The sequence below is a fragment of the Macrosteles quadrilineatus genome, unplaced genomic scaffold, assembly GCF_028750875.1.
Source record: "Macrosteles quadrilineatus isolate MER2022 unplaced genomic scaffold, UCM_ALF_1.0 Scaffold_13__1_contigs__length_4303367, whole genome shotgun sequence".
NCBI classification, from domain to species: Eukaryota; Metazoa; Arthropoda; class Insecta; order Hemiptera; family Cicadellidae; genus Macrosteles; species Macrosteles quadrilineatus.
Genome location: NW_026542606.1, coordinates 1,061,640 through 1,078,670, shown reverse-complemented (window position 1 = coordinate 1,078,670; position 17,031 = coordinate 1,061,640). Strand labels below are relative to the sequence as shown.

The 17,031-nt window shown below is 34.1% G+C and overlaps 1 protein-coding gene across 1 annotated transcript in view; it reads left to right on the top strand.

Annotated features, from left to right (window-relative positions):
* LOC129004980 (ribosomal protein S6 kinase beta-2-like) overlaps positions 1-17,031 on the top strand; it is a 139,525-nt gene that overhangs the window by 99,798 nt on the left and 22,696 nt on the right. The window contains exons 5-6 of the mRNA XM_054433713.1: positions 6,630-6,763; positions 11,572-11,634. Of these exons, the coding sequence (XP_054289688.1) occupies positions 6,630-6,763; positions 11,572-11,634 (197 nt within the window). The remainder of the gene's footprint in view (positions 1-6,629; positions 6,764-11,571; positions 11,635-17,031) is intronic.

Below are 17,031 nucleotides of genomic sequence, written 5' to 3'. Positions count from 1 at the left end.
GTCTCGCCATTCTTCTACTGCCTTGGTACAATCAATGAAGACTTGTGAGCCCAATTTTATGTCTGCTCGTACGTCTTGATCTTCTTTTCTTGGCTATCTAAGCATAGTCCTACTTTGTTATGGGCCTCTAAAAGTATTATTATAAGCTCTTTGAAATGAAATGAAATGAAATGCTTTATTTTCCATTAGGCATGAAATGCAATAGGCATCGTCAGAACAAATACGGTAAAAATATACAATTATCATAAAAATTAAAACTAAAATGCAAAAATCACACAGCAAACAAAACCAAAAACAAACCATGCACAAAACTACTGTCAAAACAAAACAATCTGTTACTTACGTACATAGGAAAAACTCTCCTTAGATAGGAAAAACCTAATGCTTTGAAGCAGTAGGTTCCAACTTATTGGCCTATTAGTGTTCAATACTTGGTGAACTATGCATAAGCTCGGTTGGCACATAGTTTACTGAGAGTTCAATATTAAACTCACTAAAATTTGTCACTGCCAAATTCAGGGTAGTTCTTTCCTATTGATATTCTTGTGTCCATTGGCTGAGTTTCATCCGTTCTTCATCCGAACTGAATTTAATTGTTGTTGGTCTAGGTTAAAATCATAACAAACACCACTGACGTTATAATTTATGATGGATAAAAGTAGAGCTTATGCTATTTATATTTGATTTTTTGCTAGATAAATGCGACATTAGAATTATTTCTAAAATAAAAGAGCACAGCGCCGCAGGGGCAGGGTGAGGGGCCAAAGACAGATTATATTATTATTATTGTACATGGAATTGTCTTCGTTCATTCTCATGCGCGACTTCGGAGAGTACTCCTAGTTATGTATTATTATTTAATTATTTATGATTATTATTTTATTATTATACTATCCGCTATATCCGTGCCTTGCAACGGGGTCCAGATGCGGAAGAGACAATTTTGGTTCCTTGAAAATAATGGCAAGCAGCTTGAGAACGCTAAATAGAACAATTATTATGTTCCCTAGATCTGCTGTAGATGTAGATAGACTTTTATTCATTTACTATTAGTATTAACTGGCTACATAAACAGAACTACAAAAAATCCATCCATTCCATGTATCACAGCTTTTTGTTTCTGCTTTGTACAAATTAGCTGTTATCATAATTAAAAAAAAATTATAATTAAAAAAATTTTTATACTAACGTTTTTAAACACACTAAAAAGTAGAAAATAATTTATAAATATGTGGAGAATATAGATACTTGTAAGATTTAAAACGAAAAACATGGGGTGCATGGAATAGATAATTTACAATTACCTTCAACTATTGAACTAATGTATTATTATCAATTGCATGCACCCAACGTTTTTCGTTTTAAATCTTACAAGTATCTATACTCTCCACATATTTATAAATTATTTTCTACTTTTAGTGCGTTTAAAAACGTTTTGTATAAAAAATATGTTAATTATAAATTATTTTCTACTTTTTAGTTTTTAATGTGTGTGGATGTTAAATCTATTTCAAGCATCCGTATCAGATTAGGACAAAGGTATGTGGGAAATCTAAGGTTTATTTGAGTTTCTTTTCATATAATTATGTATTAGATTGAATGTGTGGCCTACCTACTAACTATAAATCTTCTATATATATAAAAGGCAAAGCCCTCACTGACTCACTCACTCACTCACTCATCACTAATTCTCCCACTTCCCATTTAACTAGGAGGCTGAAATTTGGTACACTGATTCTTTAGGCATTAAATAGGAAAACTAAGTTGTTTTTATCCTGATCGGACTCTTGGGCTCCGCCCCAGTGGCTCTGGAGTTTCCCATGTTAACCGTATGATTTTTCATATTTAAAAGGAATAAATGAATCTTAACAGCTGTTTCAATTAAACAAGTTGGTTCTATTTTATGATGTTCAATAGCATTTTAGTTACAAGGATTACCAGCAGGGTGCAGCACTATTATTTTTTTAATTCATGACAACAGCTAATTTGCAACCAAAAGGTGAGTGAGCGTAGCGAACGAACTTCAACCTGGAGGCGAGTTAGCGTAGCAAACGAGCTAACCTGACGGCAAGTGAGCGCAGCGAACGAGCTCCAACCTAAAGGTGAGTGAGCGTAGCGAACGAGCTCCAACCTAAAGATGAGTGAGCGTATAGCGAACGAACTTCAACCAGGACGTGTGAGCGCAGCGAGCGAGCTCCAACCTAAAGGTGAGTGAGCGTAGCGAACGAACTTCAACCAGGACGTGATTGAGCCATGCGAACGAGCTCACGTATGAAGTTAAACGGGGCAAAGCCCGCGGGTACAGCTAGTATCTATATATATAAAAGGCAAAGCCCTCACTGACTGACTCACTCATCACTAATTCTCCCACTTCCCATTTACCTAGGAGGCTGAAATTTGGTACACTGATTCTTTAGGCATTAAATAGGAAAACTAAGTTGTTTTTATTCTGATCGGACTCTCGGGCTCCGCCCCAGTGGCTTTGGAGTTTCCCATGTTAACCTTATGAGTACTCATATTTTAATGGAATAAATGAATCTTAACAGCTGTTTCAATTAAACAAGTTGGTTCTGTTCTATGATGTGCAATAGCATTAAAGATACGAGGATTACCAACAGGGTGCAGCACTATTTTTTTTTTATTTATGACAACAGCTAATTTGCAACCAAAAGGTGAGTGAGCGTAGCGAACGAACTTCAACCTGGAGGCGAGTTAGCGTAGCGGACGAGCTAACCTCAAGGCAAGTGAGCGCAGCGAACGAGCTCCAACCTAAAGGTGAGTGAGCGTAGCGAACAAACTTTAACCAGGACGTGATTGAGACATTCGAACGAGCTCACTTATGAAGTAAAACGGGGCAAAGCCCGCGGGTACAGCTAGTCTATATATAAAGCCAAAAGTACCCATGAACTTTTGAGAAAACTATAAGTCACACCCCCATAAACCATATACTTAAAATGTTCGTCATGACGAGAAACCTTGCGCAAAACTATCCATTATTTCATAAATTTCCCTTTAAGGTCGTAATTCCTTTCTAAAGGGAACTTTCCATATACCTAATGTTAAAATACCTCAGCTGTACTTATTTGTTTGGTATTACTGTATTCTGTTTTGTTTATTTCAGACCAACCTAACCAATCAATAATGTTATTAATACTTATGAAGTCAAACGGGGTGAAGCCCTAGGGTAACAGCTGGTATCAATCTATTTAATTTATTGTTTACTTTGTTGAATACTAAATAAATAACAAATTACATTATTAACAAACCCCTTTATATCTGCAATCAGATTGTTTATCTTTTGTGACGCAAAATTCTATTACTTTATTTTTAAATGTTTGCTTGTATAAAGAATCTCTTGGGAGCATAACCTGTACCTCTTAACCTCTGCTCTTCGAACTGTCAAATTTAAGTATTTACAGCTGACTTAAATTAATTGACATATTTACATTCTTTCAAAATGTAAACATGGAAAATTTGGAAGCCCATGGGACGTAGCCCAAGGGAAATATGAAAATTTAAATGATATAATATTGCATTGTCATCCATTTGTGAGCTATGTTTCAAATTTCAAGTCTCTAGCTCATCGGGAACTTCATTTAAAATTGATATCAAAATTTGTAGGAAAGCGACTAGCGAGCTAATAAAAACAAACCCATGGGGCGTAGCCCAAGGGAAATATGAAAATTAAATTATATAATATTGCATTGTCATCCATTTGTGAAATAGGTTTCAAGTTTCAAGCCTCTAGCTAATCGGGAAGTGTCAAAATTTGCAAGAAAGCGAGTTAATAAAAACAAGCCCATGGGGCGTAACCCAAGGGAAATATGAAAATTAAATGATATAATATTGCATTGTCATCCATTTGTGAGCTATGTTTCAAGTTTCAAGTCTATAGCTCATCGGGAACTTAGTATAAAATTGATTGCAAAATTTGTACCGGACAAGAAAGCGAGCTAATAAAAAGTTTAAACAAAATAATAGTGCTGCACCCTGTTGGTAAACCTATTAACTTCTTAATGCTATTGAACATCACAGAATCAAATTGTTTAGTTGAAACAGCTGTTAAAATTCTTTAATTCCATTTAAATATAAGTACTTACATAAGGTTAACATGGGGAAACTCCACAGCCACTGGGGCGGAGCCGATTGGACGGATCATGAAATCGATGGTGTATAAACCTATTCCATGAAATTCTACACGTATGTACCAAGTTTCGTGGCAATCGGTCCAACTGTGTCCGAGCTCACAACGTTCAAAAATATATATATATACAAACTTCTTGTTTGACATAAGATGTGTTTTAAAAATACAAATAATGTGCTTTCAAAAGTGATGAAAAATTGTAAAAATATCTTATGCTAAAGGGATGGCTCATGCCTAAATGTTAACGCCTAGGATGTCAAAAACCAGTAGTTGGCCGAGAAAATCCCGCAATTGTAGCGACTCCCACAACTGTGATCATAAATTGTGTTACTGAGGCTTTGCTGCAAAAAACTATTTTTCCTAAAATGGCTATATTATAATAACCTTATCAAACTAATTCAAGGTTAAATTCAAAATTACATGGTAAACTAGATGTCTTTCAATTTTAGGAGATCTTGCTTCTAAACAATGCTATCAGAACATTACAATTTATAAGAAAACTTGGAAATTTACAACAAAAACAAAGTTTAATTTAATGTTTTCTACAAGTGCCTGGACTTTTCTTTGTTATATATTTTTTATTGTCTTATTATTCAAAATTAGCCTAATTAATAAAATAGTGACAACAATACAGTTAAAACTCAACATAGGCTGTCATTAAAGATTTTCTTCTGACCCCCAACGGGCCGTCCCCCAAACGGTATACCAAATGTGGTTGTGATATCGTTTGTCGTTTAAAAGTTATAAAGTCGTCCTAAGACTTAATGGTCACCCTGTATAATTCCTGTCACAATCGCGACAAGGTCATTTTTGAATTTAGTTATGCAGCTAATATTTTTGAATCTATTTGGTAGACTATTGTAAAGCCTCAGACTGATATAGTAGGGTGACTTTTCGTACAGACTAAAAAAGTCTTTAAGAATAAAAAAAAAATTATGTTTGTTGGTCGAGTAATACAGTAGATAAATGAACGATGATGCTTGATGGCAAATCTGTGCGTGCATACCTTTAATTTAATACCAAAATTGTGAAAATCGGTGGGGTAGAAGAGCCAAACCGACTCGGAAAAGAAAAACTGATAATTTTTAATATAGATTTCAAAAATCTCTGAAGATTCTGAATCAAATTGTTGAGTCTGTCTGTAAAAAGATGACTCGCCTTTAAGTACCTAACAAGTCTGTGAATGATTGACAGTAGACCATTGCACAGGTAGTAGCCATTTGAAATATTTTGTAAATCCACCATTCCAAATGTTTTGAGGGGGTGGAAATTTTAAAATGTCGCTTTCGTGAGTTTTCCATCAGGGTTGGAGCGTTAAAAGTACATATAACTTACATGTCCGAAAAAATATAAATAATTAAAAACGTGTCCCAAATATAAACAATTTGCAGAAGTTAGAACTATTTAGCGTTTTGGGGGGTGAAGGGGGCAATTTTTGGAAACGCCTAAGAGTGTTTTGTATCAAATTTAATTTCTGATTCTGAAAATTTCTTAAAAATTTTGCTAACTCTTTTCCTTGGCTGTTTGGGACTAAGACAAACATCAAGTCTCTAGCTTGTTTTTAAATGGTTCTGATGTCCAATCCAAAGTCAGAAACTTTCCTACCAAACTTTCCTAACTTAACTACCAAATTTAAAGTCTCTAGCACGTTTCTAAACCTTCAGATGAGCACACCAAAGTTGGCCACTTTTAATGTTATTCCCCATAAGAATAACATGGGGGGGAAATTCGAGATTTCGGGGGGTTAAAATTTTAAAATGTCACTTTTCATAATTATCCTGGGGGTTTGGGCCCTAGACCTACAAGCGTGCCAAATTTCAACTCCCTAGCACCTCTAGAAGTGCTCAAACATTTGTATACCTGAGTCAGTTGCACATCTATAGTATTTAGAGACACCATAGTATGTCATATATCAGTCCCAGATCCGGGGTTTGCATGTGATGTGCAATGGGCCCGAGAGATGATTGCGTATCTTTCCATCTACCTTCTGAGGGAATCTTTCTCTTCCATTTGCACCCAACAATCCTAAAACAAATGTCTTGCGGGCCCATTCATTAAAGGGGCCCTGATATTAGGCCTACCTACTATGTAATTTGACTGAATTTTGTTTAGGAATTGAAATTAATTTAATTATGATTCAGTTTGAAATTAGTTGTGTTTTAACTGCTGATCATCAATAACTCGTTGGGGGGGGGGGGGGGGGGCACTTAAGTAATTTCATATCCAGGGCACTTCAAACCTGGCTACACAAAGCCCTTTACTTATGCATTTAAGGGGTATTTCTATGAGGAATTTACATTATTTTATTCTCTCTGACTGAAGCATGATGATTACCTTAATTACAGTTTAGGACCTACTTGCGTGGTAATTTTGTTGTATATTACCACACGTTGGCAACTAGACTATATTAGCATAAAAAGTCCAGTTTAGGGGCTACAATGAATTTCAAACCTATACTCCATCCTAATTTTAAATATTTTTTCAGCACCCGTTTATTGTGGACCTGATGTATGCTTTTCAAACGGGTGGCAAACTTTACCTCATACTTGAATACCTCAGTGGGGGTGAGTTGTTCATGCATCTAGAGAGGGAAGGAATCTTTCTTGAGGACACTGCATGGTGAGTGCAATCCAACTAATTTGTCCCGAGTATACTGATTGTCTTACTTTTGTCACATGTTCAAAGGGTAATTTACAGGCATGCCCTCTGTAGAGAACACTGGAATATTCTTTATTGTGTATAAGTTACCCCTGTTGCAGCAAACCTATAGACTAAGCAAATTTCAATTTGTCTGATTTAATTTCAACTGGAATATTTCCATATACAAGTTAAATTCCCCATTTAAATAACATAAGATTTATTAAGTACTTAGGTTTGTTGCTACAGTAAAGGAAAAGGTGTATTTGGTAAAACGTCAACAGTATAGGATGAAGTAAATAAATTTGACAAATTTTAACAAAATATATCCATAAACAATTAGTAAAATAACAGTTTTCTTTTTTTAACTTGGGAATTTTAAATGTAGGCTACAGGTTTTTTTTTTCTCCGTAAACTTTGTAAATAATCTTTTAGTACAACAATGACTTAATATACAAAATTGTTTGTTTCTAAAGCTCCACAAAATGGCTGTAATGAAAAATGGGCATTACCATGTTTTATGAGTAGACATTTGAAAAAAAAGTTTTTGAAAAACGTCAAAACCCCACAATGTTTCCCTTAAATCTCCTTAAAAAATCTTTCCGTGCCACCAATTATTCAAATTGGTTGGTCAATCAGATAAATTTAAATTAACCATTCGAATTACAAAGAGTTAATTTTAGTAATATGTATATGTATGGTTTCTTTTATAATTTTGTATGATGCGGTCAAGCAGCTCCAACTTTGACATAGTGTTAGGCAGAAAAAATTTAAGTTTCACGTTTAACAAATGAAGATAAGTATCCGATATGAACTGAAAATAAACACTCTTCTAGTCTAGGATATTACCCTTACATGGTTGTTTTTCTTCCCAAAGATGCATTTGTCCCATCAATTCAGTTCTTATATTTTTAAATCATAGAAAACATACTCTAATGGATTTGAAATGTTATTCTACCATTTTCTATTGTTGCGATCACTTCTTTTTTCCACAATCAAAAGAGACTTTTATTTATGTTAAGGCAGTCATGGTTCCACACAACAAACTCTGCCAACCAGACGTTTACTGCTCAACCCAACACCAAAGCTAAACTGTGTTTTATCGATGTGGAATGTAAAGTCCTGTCCCTTCAAATTATAGAGATTTCTGCAAATGAAACTTTGAATTACTGTGTGTTCCAAATCAGGCCTCCTGCTTAACTCTGAAATAGCGATTGTATCAAAATGTATATTCTAACCCTTAAATATCAAGAGATTCTCTACGGGCTGAGCTTAAGTTTTGATCCATCAAATGTTTGAATTACCAAGAACAGACTGTGATAGCTTCTTTCCTTATAGGGAAATTTGCTAAAATGGATTTGATTGCATTTGTTGAATAAAAAAATTTTGTTTAGAAACAATATAAATATGAGAATTACAACTTTAAAAGTAAAATAGCATTAAAAACCATGTAGAAAAACAGTTTTAAAAATTAAAAAGGAGGAATTCATTCCAGTAAGAACTGATGGTAAAAACCTTAAGTAGGTGCACATTGCAAGGAATATGATTGTTTGTGACGTAAAATTCTAGGGGGTGAATAAACACAAAGTATTCACAAAGACAGGCTAGGCCTGTCCTTAGAATCAGCCACACTCAATTTTTTTCCCCGGAGTGCACAGATGGAGCCGAGAATATCAAGGGGTCAATATGAAGCTGTTAACAGTTTTTTTTTTTTTTTTTGCACAGACTAAATTTATTAAATTTAATCAAAGGCTTAGAGCTCTAGAAGCGCTCAGTAAGTCCTGCAGACGCTCAGGGGGAGCTATATCATTCTCACCTTCTTTAAAGTGGTTTTGAAAATTTTGCCTAACTTTTAGACCGACTGTGTAGGAGTAGGACACATGAGTATTCTATCCTAACCAAAGCGATAAAACTGAAGTTTGAGAAGGGCTATTGTAAAGTAAATTAATGTTCAGCGATTAAATGAACAAAATATAATATAACAAATCCCTACAGAGTCGTAAAAGAAGTTGATGAAAAGGTTACAAAAACTTCAAATTCATTATAACGGAACTTTTGCTTTGTTTCCCACAAGTTTCACGGACTTTGTTATTTGAAATCGTCACACAACAAGGCCAAAGCTCCGTTATCGTGAATCGGCAGTTGCGAACATTTTCATCAACTTTAGAGACCAGTTCATCAGTCACAATGCTCGGGGGTCCCAGGGCTAGAGATATACAAGGGCTGGCTCACTCCTTTGATGTTAGCGGTCGCCGCCTGATCCTACTTCCCCTCCCCTGCCCCTCCTCAGTGACGTAGCGGAGATACATCGGCGCGAGGCGCGACGGTAGCCTAGCACGGCAGTGCATATGTCGCCCGGCATCCACGCGCATATTAATAAATGTGTTTATAATAATGTAGTTTTATAGTGTGATTTTTAAAGCGGGTTTCGTTAACACTCCAACTTGCAATGGGCAAACTCTGTAGTGGCAAGGCATTTTTGGCGATTTTGCAGTCATATTTTCGAAAATTCATATAAACTAAACCAACAGATCAAACCTATGAACCGTATTTATTATTTCCAACTTGAAGTGTTCGTAATGAAATGAAGAATTTGAAAATGGCAACGAAATAAATATTAAAAATATTGTAGGAAATATTGTCAGTAGGTAGAAAAATTGCTGCATGAACCAAAAATGTTTCATAAGATATACAAATTGTTTGGAATTTATTTCCCTTCATGGAAATGTAAAAAGATTCCAATTACCATTTATACAAAGTTATGGCCCAAAAACAATAAAATGACAAGTTTCACGATTTTGCACAACAAATTTCAAATAAAAACCAAATAAATGTATTATCAAGAGATAAAGTAAAAGTAAACATTTTTAGGCAATAATATTGGAGATCAAATGAAGTAAGAATTGTTTATGTATAGGCCTACTGATCATTTCAATAGATGTTTATGACTTTTAATAAATGTTTATATTTGTCTAGAAAAACATTTTGTTTTTCACACGTATATATTATTTTAAAACCCCAAACCAACTATATAAAATGAAAGTAAACTTATTCCCCTACTTGAATATACATAGTTATAAAGGCAAATATACAAAAATAAATATTTTATAGTTTTTTTCTATAAAATGCTGCTGTGCCTTTTTTATTTGGCGATTAAATCGTTTGTTAATTATGACGAAATGTTTCAAAAACGGGCTAAATGTAATGTCCCAGACCTCAAATTAAGTAAGTATATCCACATAAAACAGTTTATAAACTAAATAAGTACAATTTTTACAACTAATAAATACTATTAAAGTGATAAAGTCAAACCCGCGATATTCGTTGTTGGTAAACAGTCAATGAAGTTCACAAAAACTGGCTAAAAAATAGTGTCTCAAGTTTCTAAAAGCAATGTCACATTACACTCGAGGCACAATAAATAATATCGTAACTAAACATTTACAACGTATAATCACGATGTAAACTGATAAAGTAAAATCACACCAAATCTCGACTTTTTAGTTATTGGTCAACAGAGATTGAGGTTAGTTAGTCAGGCAACTTAATGTATTTTTGCAACTATATGCTATTTTTATTTTAATGTATTGAAATATGTAGGGCCTATAATAAAATGTAATTGATTAATTGAAATTATTTTCCTTAATGTAAAAGTTACAAAATACTAAGTATAGGTAATGTATTTTTATACAACCTCAATGTATTTTATATAACCTCAATGAATCCTAAAAGGTATGAATAAGTAATAAATAAATACAATTAATAATCCATACATTAAGATACATTCGAGCAATACGAACACAGATATTACACAGTAACTTTAATGCATTGGATCAATAACTACAGTAATCTTAGCCATCGCTTTACATTCCACTCCCATCCTTAAATATCTACTAAAGTTAATTTTTTACTTATTAAAATTGATATTATACGTAATCCTATTTGAAAGTCAATTACTTTTATAAAATACATTAATACCTAATAAAAAATGTCCAACATAGAGCTTAATAAACGCCAAATGTGTGGTAATACCAGAGCTCACACAGGCAAAGATATACGGTGCCGGGAGCCCGAGGTATCGCCGTGACGTCACAGCGGCGGAGTGGTGGGGAGCCACCTGGCATCACTTTCTGAGCTCGCGTGGCCTAGCCCTTGTATATCTCTAGCCCTGCGTGGGTCCGCTCTTCGCTTCGTCAGTTCGGCCATTTTAAAACTGAATGTACCATTTTCACACAGAACTTTCATTCATTACGTTGTTTCTGTAAACTTCACACACTTGGCGATAAATGTCTATCGGTTTTAAGTTTTTTGTCAACAAAAACCGTATCACTGACTGCACCTCACAACTGGTGGGATTTTCAATCGCAGCGCACATCTTCAGTTAAAATTGCAACAAAAAAACAGGCCGCACGAAGATGTTCCTGTTGTCATGGCTGGGCGCCGACCGAGTTAACAAGTGCACACGCACCAAAATGTACGAGAACGGCGCGCGCTTAGCAGCATCAGAAAGAAACGTTCCTTACTTTCTGAATAGCCCTCGTATTATAATTTCTACAAAAATATACAACATATGGGCCAGGCCAAAATTTCAGTTATTTTGTTATTTTAGATTGTTTTTCAGCAGGCTTGACCATTACATGTAGGTTAATGTTAATATGCTGTTATTTAGTTGGTAATTCAATGATCATAAGTTAGTTTAAGTTTAGTGTCTATACTTTTTAATTACATTCCTAGATCTTTCATTCTTTTGACACTTTAAGTTTCTAATTAACAACTGTTTTTTTTTCCAGCTTCTACTTATCAGAAATAATATTGGCGTTAGAACACTTACACACTCAAGGAATCATTTATCGGTAAGTCATCATCAAAGTTTTAATTCTACTAATGATATTTACAAATTGAATCAATGTATAAAACATCTTTTACTATGTTTAGGTATTAACAGAAGGCTCAAGTTCATTATACAACTATATGTGTCAAATCATAGATAAAAGGAGTATAGACACAGATACCCCACAAGATAGGGAAGTCGCGAGAGCCTGGTTTGAGTACGAGCAGTCGCTGTTTTGGCGTTTGAGGCCCGCCGTGTTGCCAATTCGTGCAGTGCAGGTACCGGAAATTCCCCGTTTCCCACAGAGTATGATAGCAGTAGCATTGCACCGCAGCGTTCACAAACCAGCCAGCGGCCTGGCCCACAAACCTCACGTCTATGGGACTTATGTTTGTACCATCCGCTATATTTCACTCTGAATATATTTCTGTTATATTTCCAACTGTTTATGAAATATGTCTGATGAGTTTAAAAAGTAGGTCTACAATGTGCGTTAATGGTCGCAATGTTTTAAAAGCTACAATTTATTTAACATTAAGATGGCAATATAACATTTAAACATTAAAATATCAGTTTATCATGAGTTTGTTTTTACTAAAAATCTATAAAAATATTAAATACTTCTACGAATTTGAGAAAGTGAGAAACAAGGGCTAATATTTTAAATGTGGCTTACATAAATAAATAAAGGCCGAATATAAAATAGTTACTTTAGGTAGGAACTAAAGTTTAATAATCCATTTACAAATCCCAAAGTACCCATGAACTTTTAAGAAAACTACAAGTCACACCCCCTTAAACCATATGAAATAAATTTTGCTCCTTTTAATCAATTTTTTCTCCTACATTTTCAATTTTGAAGTTATCTATCATTGTACTTGTACAATTTTATTACAGTGAAGGTTTTTGTTTTTAACAAGGCTACTTTATTTTGAAACAGCAACTTAATATTTTAGTTCTCATGCTAGTTTTTAGTTGGTATAGTGTTATAGTTGGCTCAACGGTTGACTGGGCAGGTGACTGGGGCTTGGCCGATGCAATTTTTTAATAACTGTGATGATGACGGCGACGGCGACTTCCATTGTCTTGAGCTACATTCCACAGATCAATACATTAACTTTTTTAATTCTCATTTAAAGAGCCTGAAAATATTTCACAATAACATTAGAAGCTTTTCCAAAAAATTTGATGAGTTTTTAGTTAACTTAGATTCCTTTAATACCAGTCTAGACGTTATAATTTTTTCTGAGTGCTGGCTTGGCAGGGGAGAGGTGGGGGCGAACATCGACGGGTTTGACACTCACATGACTACCACTCAACGTAACCGCAATGATGGTATCATTGTGTTTACTAACAAATCACTAACAGCGACTGCACGACAAATCACCCTGGGGGACGTTCAGGGGTTATCACTGGACTTTGTGTACTGTAACAAGAACTTCAATTTACTTGCACTTTACAGAACATTCGACAGCAATCCAGTACAATTCACTAGTGAACTTGAGACTTACTATCAGAACATAGATAGAAACAAAATGTGCATTTTTATGGGTGACATGAATAAACCTTTTTAACAAGGATATACTAATTGACCTCTACTTAAACAGTTTACTTGGCTCCGGCCTTGTACAGTGTGTGGACAGACCGACTAGAGTTACACAGGACACTGCCTCCTGCATTGATCACATATTTGTACGTTACTGTGACATGACTGCTGTGCGCGCTGCTGTACTGCACACTAGCCTCACTGACACTATGCCACCGCCCTCACTATACACGACACTGCATACACTCACGCAGACACACTCACTGCAACCGGACCTTCTCAAACTTACCTTGATCACACCCTTCTCACTCAAAATCTCTCTCAGACCGACTGGGGACCTGTCCTAAACTGTCTAGATGTCAATCTGTGCTCCGAACTCTTTTACAAAAACCTTGAATTTTCTATAAAAAATTCAAAAAAACCAATAACTACAAGATTGTCTAGACGTAAGAGAATTAAACCGTGGATTACAGACAGTTTGGTCAAATCAATACGTACTAGAGACAAATTAAGTAAAGCTGCACTCCGTCAACCATTTAATGACAATCTACAAATTTATTACCGGAATTACAGACAAAACCTAAGCAGTCTATTAAAGAGAGCCATAATTTATTTTTGTAAAAAAAATACAACCGACTTCAAACGCTCTAAAAAGGATGAAATAATTTCAATAAAGTAAACTTTTGTATTAGGCAAGCTCACGTATTTTAAGTCGGCGCGGCTCTATGATGAGTTTTGATACAAAATTGAAAGAGGGTGTCCATATTGCAGGTGACTATCTATAACTAAAGGTGTTAATCTGCATGTATTTTTCATAGTTATGCGTTAAGTGTTATTTTATTACCGTAATCAGAGATCGGCATTATAGTGGTATTAACGAGTATCTTTAAAAATATTATAACGCATTTAAATGTTTCTAACATTGAAAAGTAACGTTTTAATACTAAACTAGCTTCTTTCCCTATCATAATATCAAACTAAATTATTTTCCTATTCATATAGAACATTTGTGTGTGTTATTTTCATAATGAATTTATTCTGAAGTAAACAAAAAATACAAGAAAATATTTTCTTTAATATATAAACAAAACAGTTCAGTGTTCTTTATCTATTTATGTTATCCAGCTAAAATTTATTTATTTTCAAAATACACACACAATATTTGATTTCAATCATATTTGCAGTTTGAGCCACGCCGACTTGAAATACGTGAGCTTGCCTAATAAAAAAGTTTACTTTATTGAAATTATTTCATCCTTTTTAGAGCGTTTGAAGTCGGTTGTATTTTTTTTACAAAAATAAATTATTTCATGATTTTTAGTGACTGTATAATTTTTTATATATTAATTACTTGAGGATTTTTTATAAGCAAAACTGTTTGAAACAATGAAAAGTTCCACAGAACAATCATTATTTTAAAACTGCTTGAGTCACCTGTTCAGGTTACATAATCAATGGGTATGAAAATAAACATCTTTAGATATTCCTTAAGAAAGAAAGAGTTGTCCATTACATTAGGCCTAATGAAAAACTAATTGTCTTTTCTAGATACATTGAAATGTCAGACATCATCGTTTCCTGCAATCGGTGTACTTCTACATTATAAAAAGAAATACAGTAACGTCTCAAGCCTTTTGGAACCATATGAAAGTTATTCCTCAGCTACTAGCACTAAAAAATCTCTCAAAAGTGGAAAATTGGTCGTTAACACCATAGTACCTTTCGTATAGTACCTTTGGAAAATATTATATGAAAGATTGGTTCAGCTAAAAGTGGTGCAAGCCATGTAAAACAATCAATTGGTTTTGTTTGATCAAGATATAGCCTAGTCGAAATTGCAAATCATCTTCCTCTAGGACTTTCCGAAGCAGGCATAATAGTATTGATATGTTATAGTAACTGGGTAGAGAATATTAATAAACATTCCACATCTGCAAATGAAATATGTATATGAAAGATTGGTTCAGCTAAAAGTGGTGCAAGCCATGTAGGTGGTTTTGTTTGACCAAGATATAGCCTAGTCGAAATTGCAAATCATCTTCCTCTAGGACTTTCCGAAGCAGGCATAATAGTATTGATATGATATGGTAACTGGGTAGAGAATATCAATAAACATTCCACATCTACAAATGCATGTTTAGTAATTAAAATATCTAACACTTTTAAGACAATTGACGATTATGCACTGTCACACTTCTTAGGTTGTGTAAGGAATAATTGCATTTGATTTATATTTAGACCTGTTTTGCAAATGCTTTGGTTTTCACAATACACCTTTATTTGTCAATATCATACAGCTATTCACTGAAACATATATGTTTTTGTAAGTCAGAATATTCAATACTAAAAACAGAATTACTGTATACACAAATCAGGTCAAACGTTAAAATACATTTTTTATAGTAACCAAAACAAAATGCATTTTTCTTAATGTAATTCATTTAGGCTCCATGGCAAGAAATAGTTTATTGATCAATATGAAGCAACTGTTTCATGAAGAATTGTCTGTAGCTTCATTTAAATGGTTTCAACTAACAGCTGTAGGAATCTTTATATTATTTATTGCCTTCTCTTCACAAATGTAAACAATCTGCACAAATGTAAACAAAGCAAATGTTGAATATTTAAGGTTTTCAGAATTTTTCACTTAAACAAATATTATACTTAAATATAATATATAAGGTACCAAATAGAAACTCTCCTGGTTATTTTGGTGGTGGAACCACACTGATCGGTAAAAGAATCACAGAGAAATTGGTGAACATACATGGAAAAAAAAAACATCGCCACAAACAAATTGAGAACCTCCTCCTTTTGTTGGTAGTGGGGAAGTCGGTTAACACATTCACTGCTAATGATATGTAATACTTTTATAAATGGCTAAAAAACATAAACATTAACATGATCATGTTAATTGAGTGACAATATATCTTTAATTAAATAAATTTTATACTATAAATTGTGGATTAAAATATATTATGTAATTATATACATCATGTATTATATATCTGCTAATATACTTATGACGCACAAGTGCGTCATTAGCAGTGAACGTGTTAAAAAGAGATTTTTACAGGGAAAGACTCAACCAGTACAGTCAAAATCCCAAATTATTTTGGGGACTGATCAATGATCTTGCTGGCAGATCATGTAATAAAAACTCATTTCCAAAATTGAAAAGTTCATTCCTAACATGTCTGATCATACGCAAGCCACAAAACATGTGATTGCAAATGATTTTAACAACTTCTTTGCTTCTGTTAGAGAAAATTTATCAAATCAGATAGATGCGGGCGGGACCCCGGTGGTTGTTGACTCTGACTACAGACTGGACTCTACTTTTACATTGAAAACTGTTTCTGCACAAGACGTACTACGTCATATCTCTGGGCTGCGTGGTGGCTCAGCTCCCGGTCTGGACAAGGTCTCGGCTGATTTACTCAAACAAAACGCACTCATAATTTACATTCCGCTGCTACACCTAATCAATTTATCTCTACTGACTGGTATATTCCCGGCTCAATTTAAAACAGCAAAAGTTATTCCTTTATTCAAGTCAGGTGATCCAAAAGATAATAACAATTTTAGGCCAATCTCATTGTTAAGCGTTATTTTCCAAGGGTTTGGAGCATATTGTTAAGGAACAGCTAGCGGAGTACCTTCAAAGTAACAATATACTATCTAATTCACAATTTGGGTTCAGAAAAGATAAAAACATCTCTGATGCACTTTTTGAAGTTTGTAAATCTATAAATAATTCTATGATTAATAACAATCGATCTATGTTAATGTTTTTAGATCTAAAAAAAACATTCGACTCAATTGACAGAAATTTATTGCTAACAAAATTGGAACAGATCGGTGTCAGAGGCA